This window comes from Cibotium barometz, chromosome 53 (assembly GCF_041138505.1).
Source record: "Cibotium barometz isolate CiBa-2024 chromosome 53, ASM4113850v1, whole genome shotgun sequence".
Taxonomy (NCBI): Eukaryota; Viridiplantae; Streptophyta; class Polypodiopsida; order Cyatheales; family Cibotiaceae; genus Cibotium; species Cibotium barometz.
In genome coordinates, this window is record NC_141098.1 from 16764827 (window position 1) to 16786755 (window position 21929).

Genomic DNA, 21929 nt, shown 5'->3' on the forward strand with positions numbered 1-21929 from the left:
CTATGGAGTGACAGTCCCATAGGCAAAACACAAGTCCTGGCACGGGCCTTCCTATGGAGTGACAATCCCGTAGACAAGGTCGGCACAAATATCAATCCTACCATGGAGTGACAGTCCCATGGATATGACGCAATCCTGGTCATACACGGGTGGCAGCAAACAGGCTCCCGTCCATATGTCACAATACAGGTTACACACGGGTGGCACACAACTGGTTCCCGTCCATGTGACACCAAATGACTGACCCTTTCACATTGGGCACTGGCCTGGCCACATGTGAACAGGATACAAATCTGACCGCTCTATGGAGTGACACTCCCATAGAAGTGGCTCCATAAATGGACCAAATTGTGACACTCTCTCTCGCTCTCTATCGTGACTTGGGGGGAGCTCATGGATTGGCCATATTTAATGGCATGGCTCATTGGCTAGGCTCAGGAGCACTCACATGTTACCCTAAGAGACATGGATCTAGTATGGTGGACTATCTCATGGGCTCACTCTCACTGATACCTCTCATTTCGGGGTTCACTGTCTCACCCAAAACTATTGGAGTTGCAATTGATCATGCCTACCTGGTCTTCTCACTCACCTGCTCTGCAGATACACCACTCAGCCATCCACCATACCCTATCTCCGCTACCCGAAGTAACATTTCACCAAAGAAACCTCACCCATCTATTCTGATCACTTCTACTGCAGCCTCTTCGACCTAGATCCACATGGTCCCATGGATGACTTTACTACCCAACTAGCCCACAAACTCCACACATCAGCATCCATAGCTTTCCCTCATACCCGAGCCACCTCCAAGCCATCCTACCGAAACGTCCCACAAAATAGTTGGTATGATGAGGAATGCCAAGAGACCCGAATCTACCACAACCGAGAGGTATCCCAGGGCTCCACCACACACTGACAGGCCCACATTGCTTACTGTCGCCTCGTGCAAAGAAAAAAGTGAGCCTACCTAGCCAATCTTGAACATGAATTATACCAACTATTCTTGGGACATGACGGTAAGGAGGCTTGGAGGCTTTTCCAAGATCCTCGCCAACAGACCCCAATTACTTCACCAGGATACTTGGCACACTTATGCCACCTCCCTTTATCAGGTCCCTAATCAGCCACCCATACCCCACCCCCCACGAGCTCGCCCCTCACAGTCATCCCTTTTCAGTCTGAGCATGGTGAGAGATGCCATTGACAGGTTGCAAAATGGGAAGGCACAGGATCATGATGGTCTGGTAGCTGAGCACTTTTCCCAAGCCAAGGACATTTTGGCACCCATACTAGTCCATGTATCTATCAGGGCTCTTTGTGAAGGCTTTCCTCACAATTGGTCATGTAACACTATCGTGCCTATCCAGAAGGCAAGAGATGCTATGGATCCAAATAACTATATAACTATCATGACTGGACACACAATGGCCAGGCTTAATGGATCTATTTTGGAACACAAGCTGAGTAGATGGGTAGAGGCAAATCAACTTAAAGCACCAGGGCAGGCAGGATTCAGGAAAGGGCATTCCACATTAGATCTTATTTTCACATTGAGGGCCATCATTGAGGAGCAAAGAGCTCACAGGAAGAGGACCTATTGCTGCTTTGTAGATTTCCGCAGAGCATTTGATATAGTCCCACGAGCCAAGCTGATGAGGAGACTGCAGGACTTGGGAGTCTGAGTGGAGATGTCATGGACGATTCTCTCCCTATATGAGTCGGTGACGGTCCTAGTACACGTCCCAAGGGGAGACTCAGAGATCATACACAGCACGATTGGAGTAAAGCAGGGCTGCCCATTTTCCCCTCTACCCTCTTTGGACTCTACATTGATGAGGTGTCAGATTGGTTGGACAAACAAGGAGGGCAGGAAGCACCACTAGCAAGAGTTCTGATACCGATCCTCTTGTATGCAGACGACATAGTCTTCATCTCGGATTCAGCGGAAGGGCTACAGAGACATTTGGATGCTTTGCAAGCCTTCTGTGAGGCACAGGACCTTACTGTGAACCTTGACAAGACCACGGTTATGATCTTTAATACCACACCATAGTGGATTGGCAGATGTACCCCACAGTTTACATTCAGAGGACATATAGTGGAGTATGTCACTTCATAAGTGTAGTTGGGAATCACTTTTACCAGTCCAACATTCTCTATGAGGAGGGCAGCAGAAGCTACATTGACACGACGGTATGCAGCCTTGAGATCATTAGAGAAGAAGTGTGCTCATGTACAGTTACAAGAGCCTACAACAAAGCTATATATACCATCATAAGGCTAGATGAATCTGAACTTACGAATAATTTTAAAAGAAAAAAGAGAATCACTAAAAACAAACAAATCAAAAATAGGAAAGCTTAAAATAGAACACCCGAGAAGAAATAATAATAATAATAATAATGACTTGCAAAACTAGACATACATAACTAAATCACACACACACACACAAATTCTTTATTGAACCTAGAACAAAGCTATCGCTATTTTACACATTGGTCACTCCTACACTATCATATGGGGCTACCATTTAGGGGGTGTAGGCATATGCTCACTTATGGTAGTGCTATGTGTGAACAGGGCTTAACCAAGGGCACTTTTTCCCATGTGGTTTTTCCCCTTGGATATCAAGTGTGAAGGACACTCTATCCATATAATATTTTGTACTTCTATATTATATTGATGTGACACACATGCAAGGGTTGACTTGCATTTTGTGGCTACCAAACTTTTGGGCTCTCTCTCTCTCTCTCTCTCTCTCTCTCTCTCTCTCTCTCTCTCTCATTTCTGTGTGAGCTTCTTCTTCCTGCACCTAACCCTAATTTGCGGGTTTTGTGTGTGTGAGTGTGTGTACATGCACCAGAGCTTCTTCTTCCTGCACCAGTCCAACACCAACAATTGGTATAAGAGCTCTGGAGGTTCAATCTTGGCTTCGTGGAAATTCAATCTCGGCAGCTGCCCCTCGCCGGCCTGCCCTTTTCGTACCTACACGTGCCTCCGCCTGTCTGCAATGCAACCTCCTCGCCCATTCAATTCCGTGCACCGTATAGCCTGCACACCCGTCTGCAGCACCGTTTGTACCACGGAACCCTTAGAACAGATGCAGGATACTTTCAGACACAGTGATATTGCTATGTATACAGAGACCCATCAGTGCACAAACAAGAGGCTTCCTGACGTACGAGGTTATAGATGGGAATCAGTTTTCCGTCCTCAGCCACGCATAGTGGGATGTACCAGATGATCTGGAGGAGTGGCAATACTTTACAGGGAGGAGCTTCGTGACAAAACACATGTGGTACATAGAGATGCAGATGCGAGGTACATGTGGGTCCGAATATGCAGAGAGGGGGGGGCTCCGCGAGCTATATGTGGCGGTATGCTACTTTCCCCCAGCCCACTCCAGGTTTGCACCATCAAGAGCGTCGCCCTATATACCACTATATGATGATATCATGAGGTTTGCCAACATGGGAGACATATTACTATTGGGAGACTTTAATGCACGTACAAGCACAGAGCAGACAAAGCTGTTTGATACTGAAGAGGCTATGTGCCTAGAGATCACGGCAGAGGATGTAGGGTTGCAGAGATCAGCACACGATGAGGGGGAGATTGCAGATTATGCAAGCATTCTCTCACACTCGGGAGTGCACATGGGTTGGTCATATACAATGGCTTATCGAGATGGCAACGATCAGATGCTCTCACACACTGGAACTCTAAAGGGGAAGCGAGCACACTGGACTACTTGATGGGATCTCCTTCATTGATACCTGATGTGCGGGGTTTCACGATTTCCAGTAGGCCCATTGGCATAGCAGCCGATCATGCATACCTGAGTTTCACACTAGTAGGTAGATCCCCGAGAGATGGGCCAGCCACTCATCTACCTAGGTACCGAAGATATCAGTTTACACGTGAGACACTTGGGGTCGAGATACAATATCTGATGGCTTGTTCGCTTTAGACCCGCATAGCCCTCTAGAAGATCACGAGAGGATTGGCAGGTGTACTACATGCATCCACCTCATATGCGTTTCCCTGCACTATGATCTCTTCTACCCACCCCCGCAGCACTGCCCCACAGAACAGGTGGTATGATAATTAATGTCGTGAGACACGAGCACAGCTACAACGTGAGATTGCCATTGGCTCTCACACGCACACAGGCAAGGATGATCTTTCGGTGCCTTGCGCGGAGGAAGAAACGAGCCTATCTGGCTAAGCTAGAGGAGGAGATCTACCAACTCTTCTTGGGGAAGGACAACAAGAGGGCATGGAAGATGTTTCAGGAGAGACAGCCTGGTACTCTGATTACTGCACCTGAGGCATGGCATACTTATGCTAGAGAGCTATATGATGCACCAAGATAGCCCCCCACCCCCCCTCCACTGGGAGCTAGACCGGCTAGCAGCACCTTTTTTACTATGCGGATGGTGCTAGATGCGATGTCTACTTGGGAGTTACTTTCACAGGTCCACGTTTCTCCCTCGAGCAGGCAGCAGAAGCTAGATTAGCTCGAGGGCATGCAACCTTGGGGGCACTTGAGAGGCACTGTGCACACATACAGTTCCAGGAGCCACGCACCAAATTGTGGCTATTTGATACACTTGTCACACCGACATTCTTGTAGGGAGCTCCAATTTGGGGGCCCAGTATACATCACAGATCTCAGAGAGGGACGGATGAGGGATGGAGGCAAATGGAGAGACCATTGATTATGATGATTGCCCGCATGATTCGGAGCAAACCATCAGTACCACATGAGATTGTTCGGGCTGAGCTGGGTGCCCCACCAGTAGTAACCGAGGCCCTATTGCAGGCAATTACCTTTTTACAGCGGCTATGGGAGCTCCCTAAACATAGCTACTCCCGTTTGGCATTGACCTCATCCATACAGTTGGCAGAGGATGGAGATATTCATTGTTGGTACGCTCAAATGAGATCATGGTTTGACCTACATGGTTTGCCGATAGAGGCACTACCACCCTTTCAGTACAGTCTGGATTGTCCATTTTTGGATCTCACCCGCTCAGAGCAAAACCGCGTGATCAAGATGGATATCATCAGAGTGGACACAGAGAGGACATGGACTAGCCCCCTTGAGCCCTTGGGCACGAAAATGGGTCTTGTAAAGAGCCATTTTCTATACTCTCACCGGATGATTTTATCACCCGCCCGCCGTACATGGATGTACACCTATCACATGGGATACGTTGTGCCATTGGACAGATCCGGACCTCATCACACCAGCTGCGGATTGAGACAGGGCTATATGTGCATCAGATCTTGCATGACCGCATTTGTCAGCTATGCTACCAGGAGGGAGAGAGAGGAACACTACATTTGCCGACGTACAGTCTATTATGAGATCCGAGGGAGATATCACTGCCTCTTCCAAGAGGGTTTTGGGCCGTTACATAGGGTCATGGAGTTTGAGGATCAGAGATGCCTGGGATTGTTTCTACTTGAGCTCAGGAGACACAGAGAGACCCTCTTGGCAGACAGGAGGCGGAGCCATGATGTACCTAGACAGAGGACCCTGACAGATTTCTTCGGCACCAACACCAGCAACCCAGCCCACACACCTCCTGATACCTCCTCCATTGGGCCATCAGGGCACCGACCACGCTCCCAGGGAGTCACCACTAATAGAGCAGTTATCTTATGTTGTGCTCGTCGGCCACGCCCCACCAGGATCTCGACCACGACATCCTCACCATCGCCAGATCAGAGCCATTATTGCTCGGCAGCATCGGAGGCGCCTACCTCGCTTCTACAACCTCTCCATTCTAGACAGCCCCATGGCGGAGATACTTGATCTAAGGAGAGGGCAACACTTCAACTGATCAGCATCCATGATCAGCATCCATGGATCTACCTGATATATATTTTCTAGTATTTTCCAGTATTTTCTACTCAGTATCATATCGGAGTCTTACAGTTCTGTTCTTATAACTGTAGGACAATCAGTTTCTTGTACTTTTTAGTCTCATTTAGTTGTTCTCTTTGAGGAGACCAACTTCACATGTACTCTCAGTTTTGGTCTCATATGCCACTATGGCCTCTAAGATACGTTAATATATCATTTCATTTCTCTCTCATTTCTATGTGAGCTTCTTGTTCCTGCAGGCTGCACCTAACCCTAATTTGCAGGTTTCTATGCGTGTGAGTGTGTGAGTCCAACACCAACAGGGGTGCCAACTTATAGCACAAAATAAGGAAGAAGAAAAAAGAACCCAATGACATACAAATAGAGGGAGTGGAGGAGATCACAAAAATAAAATGGAGGGTGAGGAGGAATCCACATGCCTAGAGACTGAGGATGTATATGATGGATGGGGACATATGGAGAGACCTCTTGTGATGATCTCACCGATGATCAAGAGTAAGCCATCTATGCCACATGAGATTGTACGGGCAGAGATGGGAGCCCTACTGATGGTAGCCATGTTCCAAACGACGACATTCATACAGAGATTATGGGACCTCCCTCTACACATATACCCTCACTTAGCTTTTGTGTCCTCTAGACAACTAGCCCGGGATGGGGATACAAGGTATTGGTATGCACAGGTGGTTACATGGTTTGTACTTCATGGCATGCAGACGGATGGGGATACAAGGGTATGCACAGGTGGTTACATGGTTTGGACTTCATGGCATGGTTTGGACCTCATGGCATGCAGACGGATGCTTTGCTGCCATTTCAGCCACACAGAGTGGAACAGAGTGATCTGGCAGGATATCATCAGGCTTGATACTCAGAGGACTTGAAGGTCACCCACAACCACTAGGGACGAAGATGAGCTTCTACCGTGACCACATGCTTCACTTGACAGAGGATGGCTTCATCACACGGCCAAGATACATGCATACACACCTATGTTTTGGAGTGAGGTGTGCGATTGGCCAGATCATCCTCCCATCACCTGCGGCGGATAGAGACATCCAAATATGAACTAGTGACTAAGGATTGCACCAGCAGATCGGATATGTGAGCTATGTCACACTGTTGCATGCGCGGAAGCCTTGTTGTACTGATCCACAGCCCTAAGCCTGATTAAGAACATTGATGCTAATTAAGAATGATGAAGGCAAAGGAGAGAGAAGAAGAGAGAGTTTGGGTGTCCGGGTTTTCTTATATTAATATGGTATAAAAAGGTAACTTTATGCTTGTACATGATGTAGGACTATGGGTGACCTAGGCCCCTTCTACATGATTCTTACTTGAAGATGAACGACTAGGCTACATGGATGTACATGTCTCACGCTATGAGGGTGACTATTGGTCAGACCAGAGTTTCCTCTCACTCTCTAGAGATTAAGGCAAGTAGAGCAGCATGGACCCCTCGAGAGGATAGAGTATCCAGATTATGCAACAGAGAGGTAGAGTCAAAGGAGCATTACATATGCAAATGCCTTGTATATTATGAGATCAGAGGGAGATACCATTGCTTGTTAAGAGAGGGTTTTGGCCCACTTAGCCGGGTGATGGAGTATCTTGACCAGAGATGCCTAGGCCTTTTTCTCCTTGAGCTACACCGACATAGAGAGAGGCTTCTACACATGCAGAGCCAAAGATCCGAGCCACAGATCACCAACTTCTTCAAGCCTATCAACGAGCCACATCGCCCTCCTCCTGTATCATCTGCCTCCCAACGAGGGCTCACAATACAAAGAGCCTCGGAGATCAAAGCCACAAGGAGACCGCGACTACCCGGACACAAACCACCACTACTCCATCAGGCCCGGTTTGCCCAGATCCAGGCACGATACCGTAGAGCTATGGAGGAGAGAGTCCAGAGGCTAAAATAGCGCACAACAAATGTGAGAGTCCTCCTCACCCCATGTATTGTTGAAATATATGATGTACAAGTGGCAAAGGGTGAGAGAAAGAGGTCATGTAGGTGTGAACACACACCAAATAAAGTGGGCATGTGGGCAGAAAAGGGATCTAGGGTTGACCCAACCCTAGCCCTTGGTGAACCCTATATAAAGGGCAGGAGGCCTCATTTTTTGTAACACAACACAATCAAGACATTCATAAGGTGAAGGTCAAGCCAACTTTGGAGTGGCTGAAATAGAAGGCAATATAGAAGCTTTCTATACATCATGTGTTCTTGCTCTCTCTCATATATGTTGCTCTATCTTGCCATCAACTATTGCTTCCGTTGTGCATACTCCCTATAATTTTGACATGGTATTAGAGCCTTGCAGAGGCTAAGTTTCCCTTCAATCCCCTTTTCTTTCTCTCTCACTATCATAAGCCATTCACATCCTCATCAAGAAGCACATCCTCATCAAGAAGGATGGTGGTAGAAGAAGGTGAAAAGCAAAAAATGTCAAGAAGGAAGGCAACAAAAGAGCTTCATCAAGAGAAGATTCCGTCATCATCAACAAGTTTTTGAAGCTTGGAAGAAGAAGAAGAAGAAGAAGACGATCTTCATCATGACAAGAAGAAGAAGAGGAAAAAGGAGATGAAAACGCAAGCAAATTGGTAAATCTTTGGTTTTTTCCGTCTAGAAATTCTGTCGGTTTTTTTCCGTCATCGATCTACTTCAAAGATGTCCAGGATGCATGGGAGCTTCTTTGTGTTTGGTTGAGGGTTGCTGGGTATGCTCAAGGAACTTCATCTTTCAACCTTGTCCTCGGCGCATTTAAGAAAAAAAAATGCAGCTTAGTTTTTTTCCGTCATCGCTTCATCCAACTTTCCATCGCCCCAAGCGTTTTTCCATAAATGTCATTGTTCCGTCGACGTCCATTCGTTGTTTCCGTCCGGGGAGGAGTTGCTTAATGGTGTGTAGCAATTGTGTGGCAAAGCAACCTCAACTACAACGCCTTCCTACAACGTCCGTCAGAGACTTCATCAGTCTGTCGTTTGTCACCAACTTCCGTCACAATCCGTTCATCGGATTGGTGCGCTTGCCGCCTTGTGCCTGGGTGGTTAGCTTGGCTACAACCCAAGGCAACCACATCAACAAGCAAAAGCGAGCTTCTGCAAATCACGCAGCAAGCGCATCATCGCAGCAACGCACAACCTGCGTTTTTCACAAAAAAAATATATATATATATAAAACGCAACAACGCTCTCCGCCATCGACATGAAAAAAAAACGACCGCCAACAGCAGAAGCGATTGACGAAGAGTTCCCAACAGGCTACACAACAGAAGCAATTAACAGAGGACGATCAAAGAAAAGCTATTGACAACAGCATGCGTTTTTCAAAAAAAAAAGCATTCTTCTAAGAGGTTTTGTTCTCATTTCTTTCAAGCTTGACGCAAGTGGAGGAAGAAATTATTTTGTGCCATTCTCGCTTGGGAAGTGCAAGGTATGCACAATTTCTGAAACCAAGCAATTCAACGCATCAAGCATGAAATCCAATCCTAAATTTTTTTGATGAACTCATATGCATGAAAGTCATCTATCATATTGTAATGGAGTTAGACACTGCCCTTGTGTTGATAAACAAGTGGTAAGACCTCTCCTAAATCAATATTCACATTGGTGTATGTATTTATGCATCATGATGAAGTGAAAGGTGGAAGCAAGAAGCATATTGAGAAGCACATGCATAAGCTATTGAAACATGGGTGGCAGCCTTGTGTTAGTCTATGTGGCAGCTAGACTAAGAAAGATAGCATGATTGGAAGGAGACATGTACGCATGAAGCGTGTCTACCACGAGAAAGGATTAGATAAGCACGAAGATGCAACCAATGAAGGCAATGTAATGAAGAATGGTACATCCAAATCCCACTTGAAGTTTGTCTTTTGCAAGAAGATGATTTCATCAAAGCGAAGGAGCAACAAGGGCAGTGCACGAAACCACTATGGAAGAGATGGTACCAAAGATGTTACTAAGAATGAAGGGAATTATGTAAATTCCTCGAAATTCAAATGTTCCAGATAACCAACTCTTCTAGTTGAAGAGTGAAGCATGTTTGCTAAAATTGGGAGAGAACCACATTACTCTATAACTCATCACTTTTGTAAAAGCCTAATTTATAAAGGCTACCTACCTTGTCATCTATCCTATGGTTGAGAGGGGGTCTTTTGTTCTTGTATGTCCAATGCTCACCTTGCTTCATGTTTGGCACTGTCCCATGGTGACATTGAGAGGGGATGTTGAAATATATGATGTACAAGTGGTAAAGGGTGAGAGAAAGAGGTCATGTAGGTGTGAACACAGCCCAAATAAAGTGGGCATGTGGGTGGAAAAGGGATCTAGGGTTGGCACAATCCTAGCCCTTAGTAAACCCTATATAAAGGATAGGAGGCCTCATTTTTTGTAACACAACGCAATGAAGACATTCATAAGGTGAAGGTCAAGCCAACTTTGGAGTGGCTGAAATAGAAGGTAATATAGAAGCTTTCTATACATCTTGTGTTCATGCTCTCTCTCATATATGTTGCTCTATCTTGCCATCAACTATTGCTTCCCTTGTGCATACTCCCCATAATTTTGACATGTATGATGTACTACACCACCCCACCATCTCCATGGCCCCTGGGTGGAATTAGTAGTATACCACTTACCATGATTATACATCTATAGCATGCCAGACAATGACTGCATAATGAGCTAAATATGACTAGGATTAGCTTTTCATTTCAGATTTTCTTTCCAGGATACTCAAGACATGGACTTGTTGTATACAGATTTGTTTCGTAGGCCAAGTTGGCCTTCCGTAGACTCTCTCTCTCTCTCTGTCTCTCTCTCTCTCTCTCTCTCTCATGCACCAATGGCGTAAACCCACGTACCCTTGCTCGCGCTGCTGGCGTTTGCACTTTGTTGCCCGCACGCTACCGTGCCTGCCTGCCTGCCTGGCACCTGCGCAACACCTTCTACCTGCCTGTCGCACCTGCGCAGTGCCCTCTGCCTGCTTCGCACCCACCCTTCCTCAGGCCCCCAAGCATGAAGTGGAGGAGTGGAAGATGGTGAAAGGCATAGTAAAGGCCGTCTCACTCAAGGAGGTTGACCTCATCAACGCAACAATCACCGAAGAAGAGCTAAGGAAAGCCAACAAGCTCAACGTGTGGATCATTGGCATAGTGGAAAAGGAAGGTACCTCTCCCGAAGAGGGTGGGAAAGGTACCTTTGTACGCTTTATGTGGGCGAGACTCTAGGTGACGACTACCCATGTACTATACATAGCACTATGCTACTTTGCAATTGACACATCCCACTATGCACGATTGACACAGCCCGATGATGAGCTACCGGAGGAGGACCAGGGGCACAGAGAGGCCAGACTCACCATATGAGACCTTATCATAGGACATCACAAAGTATATGTATCAGAGGACATCACAAAGTATATGCAGCTAGGTGAGGTTCTCTTGACTAGGGACTTCAACACGAGGACACAGAGTCGACAGTGCGACGCCTTCGACCTTAGGGACCCCATCCAGTTACCCTCCCTCGAGGAATCAGAGGTAGGGCGGAGATCAGCGGACAGAGGAGATCTCACTCGGTACGGCTGACGACTCCTGGAGCTAGGTTTGAGGCATCATCTCGTTATCTATAATCGGATGAATCGGTGGCCAGCATCCTGAGCACTTGCTTCCCACACGGAGGAGGGAGTAGCACAGTAGACTACCTCCTGGGTTCCAAGGAATCCACTGACCTCATACACAATTTCACTATCCCCACTTGCCCACTTGGTGCAGACCACACCTTTCTCTCCTTTTCTATTACGGGCCCCACCACCACCACCGCTCATCACACCACCACACCACTATACACTTCACGCACAAGTGTGATCATCTTTATAGTAACGCTATATACTTGGGCCTACTTTCTATGGACCCCTCTTCCCCTCTAGCCATCCTCGCTACACAGCTTACTGACCTTTTACAGTCTTCCGGCCTCACTAGCTTCCCTCACACTTCTCACTCCACCAACAGTGCCAAAACTGGGACGATGCCCCAGAATGGTAAGTAAGATGATGAGTGCCGTTCAAACGGCAGGTAAGGCCGGGGCAGATCTCCACCTGCGAGGCGCGGAGATTGAACCATGCCCTTACCCATCGCAAGAGACATGCATATGAGATGGAGAAATATTGCGAGTTCTACCAACTCTTCTTGAGCAACAACTCAGCTGAGGCCTGGAGGCCCGTCCACGTACCCCCATTACTGGTCCACAGGTTTGGCACACCTATGCTGATTCCCTCTATCATGTCCCAGATCAGCCACCCCTCCCACACCCGCCAGAGCCTCGACCTACTAGCCCCACTCTCTTTACTACAGCCATGGTGGAGAGCTATTTGGAGGCCACAGCATGAATGAGCCACAGATCATACTGGGATCCGAGGCGAGCACTTCTCATATGCCCCAGATATACTTGCACCTTTCATCGCCCACCTATTTAATCGAGCACTTGCAGAGGGCTTCCCACGCGCTTGGGCCACGAACGCTATTACCCCGATCCATAACGCTGGCAACCCTATGGACCCCAGGAACTACAGGACTATTATGGTTGACCATGTATTGGCCAAACTCTATGGATCAGTGCTCGAGGCTGAGCTCAGCACCCTAGCAGAGAGAAAGGGCCTTCGATCCCCTGGACAGGCTGGCTTCCGCCGAAATCACTCTCCTTTGGATCATATCTTCACTTTACGGAGCCTTATTGAGCAGGCTAAGACAAAGGGGCAACGCCTTTATTGTTGCTTTGTGGACTTCCACAAAGCTTTTGATACTGTGCCCCGAGACAAGATGCTTTACAGACTTCAGGCTTTGGGGGTTCCCTCACAGATGGTTTGGGGGATTATAGCATTATATGAGCGGGTAGTGGAGAGTGTTCGCTGCCCAGGAGGACTATCAGCAGAGACAGCTAGAACCATGCTGTATGCTGATGATATTGTTCTAATCTCTCACTCACAGGAGGGCTTACAGCGACATACGATAGTCTTGGAGGAGTTCTGCAGGGAGAGGGGATTGACAGTGAACCTTGGGAAGACCAAGGTCATATCTTCCGCACATCACCAAGGTTGAGGACCAACACACAGATCTTCTATGGAGGCAGTCAGGTTGAGGTGGTGAGTTCACGTGTACCTGGGGGTGACTTTTAATAGCATAGGGGGACGTTTTTCCATGCGACAGGCTTCACAGGACCACTTGACTCGATGATACAAAAATCTAGCTTTGCTAGAGAGACAGTGTCACCAGGCACACTTCCAGGAGCCCTGTATGAAGGGGTGGCTCTTTGATAACATGGTCACCCCAGCTATGATCTATGCTGCCCCAGTATGGGCCCCCAGTTTATCTTCAGTCGACTGGCACGGATCGAGCAGCCCCAGATCCTGATGCCATCACAGATGATCCGCAGTAAACCTTCCGTTCCGCATGATATTGTGCAAGCTGAGTTTGTTGCATCTCCTATGGTGATTGAGGCCCTCTTCCAAACGATAGCTTTCATTCAGAGATCAGAGCCATGGACCCACACCAACTTCCCCGCCGCGCACTAGAGGCAGCACAGAGAATGGTCACCCAAGGCCGAGGGCACTCATGGTAGGCGGTTTTCAGAGCATGGACTGGACATTGACAGACTGCCACCTTCTTAATGCGATGAGGCCTCCCCATACTTTAGACTTTCTCATGCTCAGAGGAACTGGGTTTTGAGATATGATCTGTTGCAGCTGCACACCTGTCGGACATGGATTGGCCCAGCCCAACCCCTGCCGACAAAGATGCTGTACTATCATGCATAGTCACATGGGACGCGAAATGGGGACGGGGAACGGGGACAGAAAAGATTGAGAATGGCCGTTCCCTATGCCTATAGAGTGACATGGGACGGGAATGGGAACGGGAAGATGCTGCATTCCCGAGTCTAAAAATGCCCATTCCCTGTGACTATGCTATCATGACCATTTCCTACAGCTCACAGAGAACGGTCTTGTCCAGAGGCCCAGCTACATAGATACATACATGTCACATGTTATGAGGGTGACCATTGGACAGCTCAGAGTTTCCTCACACCCCCACGAGATCGAGGCAAGACGCGCTCCAAGAGTACACGCACATGCAGACTATGTCATCAGGAGGTTGAGTCGGAGGAGCACTTTGTATGTAGATGCTCGGCCTACTATGAGATTAGAGGGAGATACCACTGCTTATTTCGGGATCAGACCACTGCACCGTGTGACGGACTACCCAGATCAGCGATGCTTGGGAATGTTCCTTATGGAGATACGCCAGCATAGAGAGCGGACCCTGCAGTTACGGTTACAACAACCCAGCTCATCCCATACCAGCTTCTTCCGACCCTCTACAGCGACATCCTCTACACTATCGACCGCCCATCTACCACCTCCATCGACTGCCTCTCGCCCTCCTCACCCGACCACCACAGGTGGGCTTACTATCTCGAGAGTCATGGAGGCCCACGCTACACGGAGGCCACAGCTACCTGGGCCACGTCCTCAACACCAGCTCCAAGGACAGATTGATGAGATCTTGGCCCGTCCTTACAAAGCTCAACAAGAGGCTATGGGGCATCCCCAACTGGATGTAGAGCTTTCCCAGCCCCATCCCCAATGTATAACCTCCTACACCCACCCACTTCCACAGGATGGGGATAGTTTTTAGTGGCATGATAGTACACATTATAGCATACTAGAGATAGCCTTGCATTGAGCAAAGATATAGATCTAGATATAGCTCCATCCTCCCACTTAACAGATCTATTTCCAGTTTTACTTTTATATTCACTCTAGCTTTTTTTTTCTTATCCATGACATTCAAAGGACATGGATACATTTTGTACATCTGTTTTGTCTCATAGGCCAATTTGGCCTCTAGTAAACGTTAATACAATCTCTCTCTCTCTCTCTCTCTCTCTCTCTCTCTCTCTCTCTCTCTCTCTACATGGTTATAGAGGCACTCTTCCAGACAATTTGTATACAGAGAGTGAGAGATGGACCCCACATGACTCCATCGCCTTAGCCTTGGAGTCTTCACAGGCGATTGCTGCTAGAGGCACACACTCATCTTGGTATGGCTCTGTTATCACATGGTTTACAGCACATGGGCTTCAAATTGACCAGCTCAGGCACACATTAGGGACACCTGGATTACCCAGCGCTGCCCTTGTCTGTCAAGATGCAGTATTATCGGGATCACTTCCTTAGGCTCACTGAGGATGGGTTCATACAGAGACCAGGCTACATGGATATCTTTATGTCTCATGCCATGAGGATTGCCATTGGTCAACTCTGAGTTTCATCCTCACCCCTGCAGATCGACACCAGCAAAGCAACAAGGATACCTAGGGAGGAAAGGATTTGCAGATTATGCAGCAGAGAGGTAGTCCGAGCAACATTATGTATGCTGATGCTCAGTCTACTACGAGATCAGAGGGAGGTACCATTGCCTTTTCAGAGAGGGGTTCGGTCATATTAGCCGTATCATGGATAATCCAGACCACAAATGCCTGGGCTTGTTCTTGCTGGAGCTACGACGACACAGACAGAGTCTACTTAGAGCACAGACCTCAGTAGCCAGTTCAGCCCCTACTCCACCAGCAGATCCGGCACTCAGACCAGGACAGTATCAACTAAGAGCATAGGGGTCACTCTACCGCAAGCCGCAGTGCCCCAAGCTGAGAGACAACCTCAGCCCCCTGGACCACAACCACCCCCAGTCCATCAGGCCCAGATTGATGTGATCCTTACACATCACTGACGCACAATGGAGGCCTCTTCTTCTCAGCCTCTCTTCACTATCTTAGATCTTGCGGCCACCCTCTCCCGCCCGATAAATCTCCTCCATGGACCCCTCCCCTCCATAGATTCGGGATAGAGTGCATTATGATCATTCTTGTTTACTTTATAGCATGCTCCCCCGTTTGTTCTGTGCATTTACCTAGCACTTAGCTTAGTTATTAGGTTTCCAGCTTCAGTTTTGTAGAAAATATGAAAGCAAGAGCAAAACTAGAAATGAAACAAGAATAAAATGAAAGACAAAGAGTTACCTTGAGATGAGTGTAGACAAGACACAAGATTGATTTATTCATTGATGTGACACCTACAATTTATAGGTGAGAAGTACAAGATTGAGTAGACTCACTTATGGGATAAATGTAGAGGTGCCACATGGCACTAGACTCAAGACACAAAGACTGAACTGAAACTAGACTAGAGAAATAGTACACCTAGTGTGCACTTATTTCCAACACCCTCCTTAAGTGGACACTAGGAGGAAGACAAAAAGACAAGACTATGACATGACAAAAGATAAGACCAAGACAGAGAGACTAGACAAGGATTGAGAGACAAGCTAGAAGACAAGATGAACAAGACTAGAAGATAGATATAAAGACTGATAGACTGAGAGACAAGACATGAGAGAGAAAAAAGATCCTGAGACACCCCTCCTCAAGTGATATCCTCATATGGGTCCACAAGGATAGGGACAAGATGGATCTAAAACAAGACACAGTCAGATTGATAGACAGATAGACAGACGGACAAGACTAGATAGACAGAGGACTGACTGTAGACAAACAGATGGACCTTGAAGACATCCCCTCCTCAAGGGCAATCTCTGCCGCTTGGGTAGGAACAAGAGAGAGGTCAAAAAGAATAATGAGTAAGACACTAGAACCCCTTGACCTACATCATCGGTGGTCAAAGTGGTAGACAAGAAAGGTGAAATAATCAGAAAGCCCATTCCTCATCATGTGAATGAACAGCAAGATCTGCTGATGTAGATGCTGCAGGAACATGGGCTGAGGTAGATGCAGGGGCTGATGTAGAGGTTTTAGAATAGCAGTCCTTCTCCCGGTGATTATCACGGCCACAAATGGTGCATGGATGGGCCTTGAAGCAGTCCTTCTCCATATGATTGGTTTTTCCACAATGGGTGCAAGGCTTTCTTACCTTAGAACCTCCTTTCTTTGCTAAAAATGCAGTGTCAGTTACCTTTTGTTGTTTTGTTCTTTCCTCTTCTTGGAGAGCATTGATGATACCTTCAAGAGTAGGATTATTGTGATACTTGAAGGTAGTGACAAGAGTAGCATAGGTGTCAGGTAAGCTTTTGAGAAGCACAGCAATAGCAATATCTTCGGAGATGGGGGACTTCACTGATGCAAGCTGAACCATAAGACTGCGAAAATAATTGACATGAGAGGCTATAGTAGCTCCCTCCTGCATATATAGATCAAAGAATGAAATCATAAGTGCAATCTTAGAATTTTTAGAGCGGGGTCCAAAAAGGGTATCCAAAGTGATCCATGCTCGAGAAGCAGACTGTATGTCGGAAATGTGATGAATGTAATCATCTCCAAGACCGAGCAAAATGATAGCATAGGCTTTGTCATTCTTGGCAGTGGGAGCATAAGTGATAACTTGCTCAATGTCGGAATCTTCGGGAGCAGCAGGATGAACGTCCCAAAGACTTTCTTTCATAAGATGGCACTTGATTTTGATTTGCCAAGTATGAAAGTTGGACCCATTGAATTTGTCGATAGACATGAGAGAATGAGTAGAAGAGGCCATGTGGGAAGGTCTTACCTCTTGCTAAAATGCAAGGGCAGTGTCTATTCCCTTACAAGATTGCAGAAATGAATGAAAGAAGAGATCCAAACTGTTTTTAGAAGCCGGCTCTCTCACCACTTGTCAAGGCCATAGCATGTGACAGCCCATCGAGGTATGAGGAACCAGCAGTTTGCAGATATGAGCATGAACAAAAAGGAGACAATGCACAGTACCTTAGACTTTTCAAGAAGAAGCGATGGCAGGACTGAATAGTTAGGCGGCCTGAAGGGGGGAAATGCGAACTCAAGATCGTGAAGAGCTGTGTGATATACTCAGGATTGTTGTAGGGGGCGGCGGCGGCAGCTGTAATCAGGGCGTGAGCAGACTATTGTAGAGATAGACAGCTGTAGCAGTCGGGCTGCAACGTCAAAAACAGGTCGGCCAGGAGCTGTGTATGAGCCTGAACACGTACAGGCTTCCGTAGCAGCTGCTGGAAAACAGGTCGGCAGCAAGAAAGTGGCCGGACGGCAACTGAACAGACCCCGCCTGAACTGGATGTGAGTAGGCTGGTCCTAACAGCTGAGCGCAGCTTAGGGAGATGGTGGGCAATACAGGACAAGAGCAGCCTGCTCTGATACCATGTAGAAAATATGAAAGCAAGAGCAAAACTAGAAATGAAACAAGAACAAAATGAAAGACAAAGAGTTACCTTGAGATGAGTGTAGACAAGACACAAGATTGATTTATTCATTGATGTGACACCTACAATTTATAGGTGAGAAGTACAAGATTGAGTAGACTCACTTATGGGATAAATGTAGAGGTGCCACATGGCACTAGACTCAAGACACAAAGACTGAACTGAAACTAGACTAGAGAAATAGTACACCTAGTGTGCACTTATTTCCAACAAGTTTACGTTTCGTTTCAGTTTTCCATATCGATGATATTCCATGGATACTTGTAATCATCTTTTGTCTCGTAGGCCCATCGGACCTTTTGTAAGACGTAAATATAACTTTCTTTCTTTCTCCAATCAAGCAGGAGTACCGCCCTCCATAGCTGTACCTACAGCAAACCCTAGATCCCTAGGGTTGGTATCAGCGCCAGCTGTTGTTACTCCTGCCGCCTATCGGACGCGCTGTAGCTGCCTAGCGCCGACATCAACTGCTGGACCAACGCCTACAAACTGCTGACTGTCATCGTCCATCTGCACTCAGCCCGTGCCCAGCAGCCGACCTCAGCCAGTACTTGCAGCAACCTTCAAGCATCGCCCACCTCAGCCTTCTGATGATGTTGCCGCCCATCACTTTTCTAAACCTTACCAAAATCGCACGCCATCAACTACTCCACTACCAGGGAGAGATGCACCCTAAGGAGCTCTGTACATTACCTCATCTATCACTTAGCTCTATCATTGTACCCAACTGTTACCCTTTCACATTCAGTTCATTTCATTTTTGCACTGTCTAGGATCAGGTATATCATGGAAACGTTATGACACTTTGGTCTCATAGGCCAATTTGGCCTTTTCTAGACTTTTAATATAACTTTCTTTCTGTCTGTCTCTGTGTGTGTGTGCGTGCTCACGCACGCACTCCTGTTTCAGTTCCCCTCAAAAATGCCAGTTGTGTTTTGTTTCTGTTCCTGTCTCAGTTTCCCATAAATATGGTAAACAGAGGCAGTAAAAAGTAAGAATGTTGCTTCAATGGTACATTGCCAACCAGTACTCTTCTGTATAAGACAAAATTATGGCCCTTTTCTGGTCCCTAGTGGGCCCGGCCGCCAGCCCTCGCACAACCTTTGTGGCGTTACTGCTCGCAATTATTCACCCGAAGCACGAAAGCATAGCACCCTTCACTAAAAAGCAAGGTAAGAAGATGGGCATGATAGTTAAAACAAGAACAATACCTCCGGGCCTAATATGTCATTACGACAAAACACATTGACCAATCGATAGTCTGCAGTCGCCTACAAATTCAAACCAAGAACAGATGTTACTGTCAATGCATGAAGTAACAACTTATGAAAAATATGGAAACCCCATAGGTTGAAAGGAACAACTAAAGTACCAAATTATCAGAGACAACAGATACTTACAAGGAACTCGATGTTACTACCAATGCATGAAGTAACAACTTATGAAAAATATGGAAACCCCATAGGTTAAAAGGAACAACTAAAGTACCAAATTATCAGAGACAACGGATACTTACAAGGAACTCAAAGGTAAACAAATCATGTGTAGAGTTTAGGTGGCATCTCAATCCCTGTACACAAAAAAGAACACACAGCAGCATCATAAGGCATCAAATCTATAGCCTGTAAATAAAGAGAGTGCTAAACAGAAGCAATGAGCACATAAAATCTGTATAAAAACAAGTGACATGATATCAGGACTCTATTACATGTACTCAGTATGAAAGTGTCTTCTTTGGGGAAAGAGTAAAAGCAGTTCAAACAGCAAATAAAGGACTATATGTCTGTTCAGGATAATCCTGAATAAAAGGCTCAGAGAAAGAAAGAAAGGTATTTAAGACATCTCTTATGATAGGACAGAAAACCGAAAACCCTTTACAGTAAAAAGCTCTTCTAAAAACATAGAAAATTGTGTTACCTTCAAACTAGAACAGCATCGAACACAAAAAGGACAAGAATAATTTTCTGTCACTGCCATAAGACAAAAAAATACATGCTTAAGTTACAAAAGAGTTTTTAGGCCCAATTCAGAAATGTGCTCCCACTTCAAATGCATGCAACCTTGAGAAAATCACCATTACAAATTGTCATGCTTTTAAACAATCACATTCTTTTCTCTTTAAAAAAACATTAGTACTCTTTTCTAAGGCCTTCACATGCACTCGAATTTAGAATAAAAGCTTCACAAATTCAGTAGCAACAGAAATACAATCCTAGAACCAATCATCAAAAGATGTACTGGAATCCCAGCAACTGCTTAGTACACTTATCACAGCGTGAACACATGAACAAAAGTGGAGGAATTCATCGGGATGCTTCAATGTCCACATTCAGTGGTTCTTAATACTTGAAATCCTCTAACTTACAGTGTTCGGAAAGTGCCACTATCTGATGGAGGGAAGAGTGAACAAAATGAACACATGAAAAGAGATCTCTTTTTTTATTTTGGAGTGGTATATACAACTGAAAGCTTAGTGTATGCAAGGACGTGAACATTAGTTAAAAGAAACCCTCACTATGGTTTGCCAGAAAATAAGAGTTTCTTCCAAACAATGATTCTAGATTGCAACTTGAAGGCCACATGGGTGAAGTATGGTTGCACTCTTTTGTGTGACGGGTGGACACGTGTGGAAGAGGAATGTTTATAACACTCTTGTGTCTTCATGTAAGCACACAATGTTCTTGAGAGCCATAGATGCATCTGTACCTGCCACAGTTGTCACAGGAGAGTTCATTTGGAGAGGCACCTGCATGAGGCGGTGATGGAGATTGGTTGACCGACCCACCCAATTTTGGTAACATCCTCAATGAGAAAATCCAAGTTATGGGTTGCACATGGAATCCACACAATCCATGGAAACTCACCCATGAGCACCCTACCCATAAATACACAATTAGAACCATTATCTGTGACAATTTGTACAATGTTATTTCATCCGTCTTTGTCAGCCCCCATACATCTGAGTGCACCACATTAAGTACTCTCTTACTTACATTCCTATTAAATTTAGGTGGAAAAATGCAATTCTCCAGTGGACTTGCACATTCTTTGTATGGAGGCCGAAACTGACAAGAAGTTCTTCTTGATGCTTGGCATAAACGATAAGTATAACCTCACCAACACCATTTACTGGATATGAAGAGTTATTTGCATGTTACACTACCACCTCGAGGAGTAGACCCACGTGTAGTGAACATCTCTGACATGATGTGCTTGCTAGCACCACTATCGAAGAAACAAACATCAAAGTCAAATACAGACATGCATACATCCACTGATGGATAATAGCTACAATGCACAACAAAAGACCACTCGTCATGTGCATAATTTGCAACGTCTTTCTTCTCAACACTTGGTGCTAAAGCATTAGCCACTAACATTCAGACATCCTTCTTCTTTTCCTTTTCCAACCTATTTCGGCACTCATTGATGTAATGCCCACGCTTCATGCAGTAGTTGTACTTACCCTTCTTCTCCCCCCTTCTCCGTATCCTTGACACAGGACTGAGCATAAATCAACCTTGGGCTTAGAACCCCTCCTATAAGGAGGCCTTACCCTTGCCTCGTTGATTCGTGATATAAGCTTGATCCCCAATGCACATGACATTCCTATTCTGTCTTGAAAGCTCTTCATACAAGAGCACAGAGACCAACTCATCAAACCTAAAGGCGTTTGGATTACCCTTCATCAAGAGCCTGATGGTCAAGGCACAACTCTAATACGAATCAAGGCAAGCATTCAG

General features: G+C 46.2%; 1 protein-coding gene across 9 annotated transcripts in view; it reads right to left on the minus strand.

Annotated features, from left to right (window-relative positions):
• Positions 1-21929, minus strand: part of LOC147608366 (polycomb group protein EMBRYONIC FLOWER 2-like) — a 152748-nt gene that overhangs the window by 13979 nt on the left and 116840 nt on the right. For all 9 annotated transcript variants that reach the window (XM_086788903.1, XM_086788901.1, XM_086788897.1 and 6 more), the window contains 3 exons: positions 20104-20156; positions 19703-19756; positions 19398-19457 (listed from right to left, as the gene is read on the minus strand). In XM_086788903.1, coding sequence (XP_086645029.1) covers positions 19398-19457; positions 19703-19756; positions 20104-20156 — 167 coding nt within the window. The remainder of the gene's footprint in view (positions 1-19397; positions 19458-19702; positions 19757-20103; positions 20157-21929) is intronic.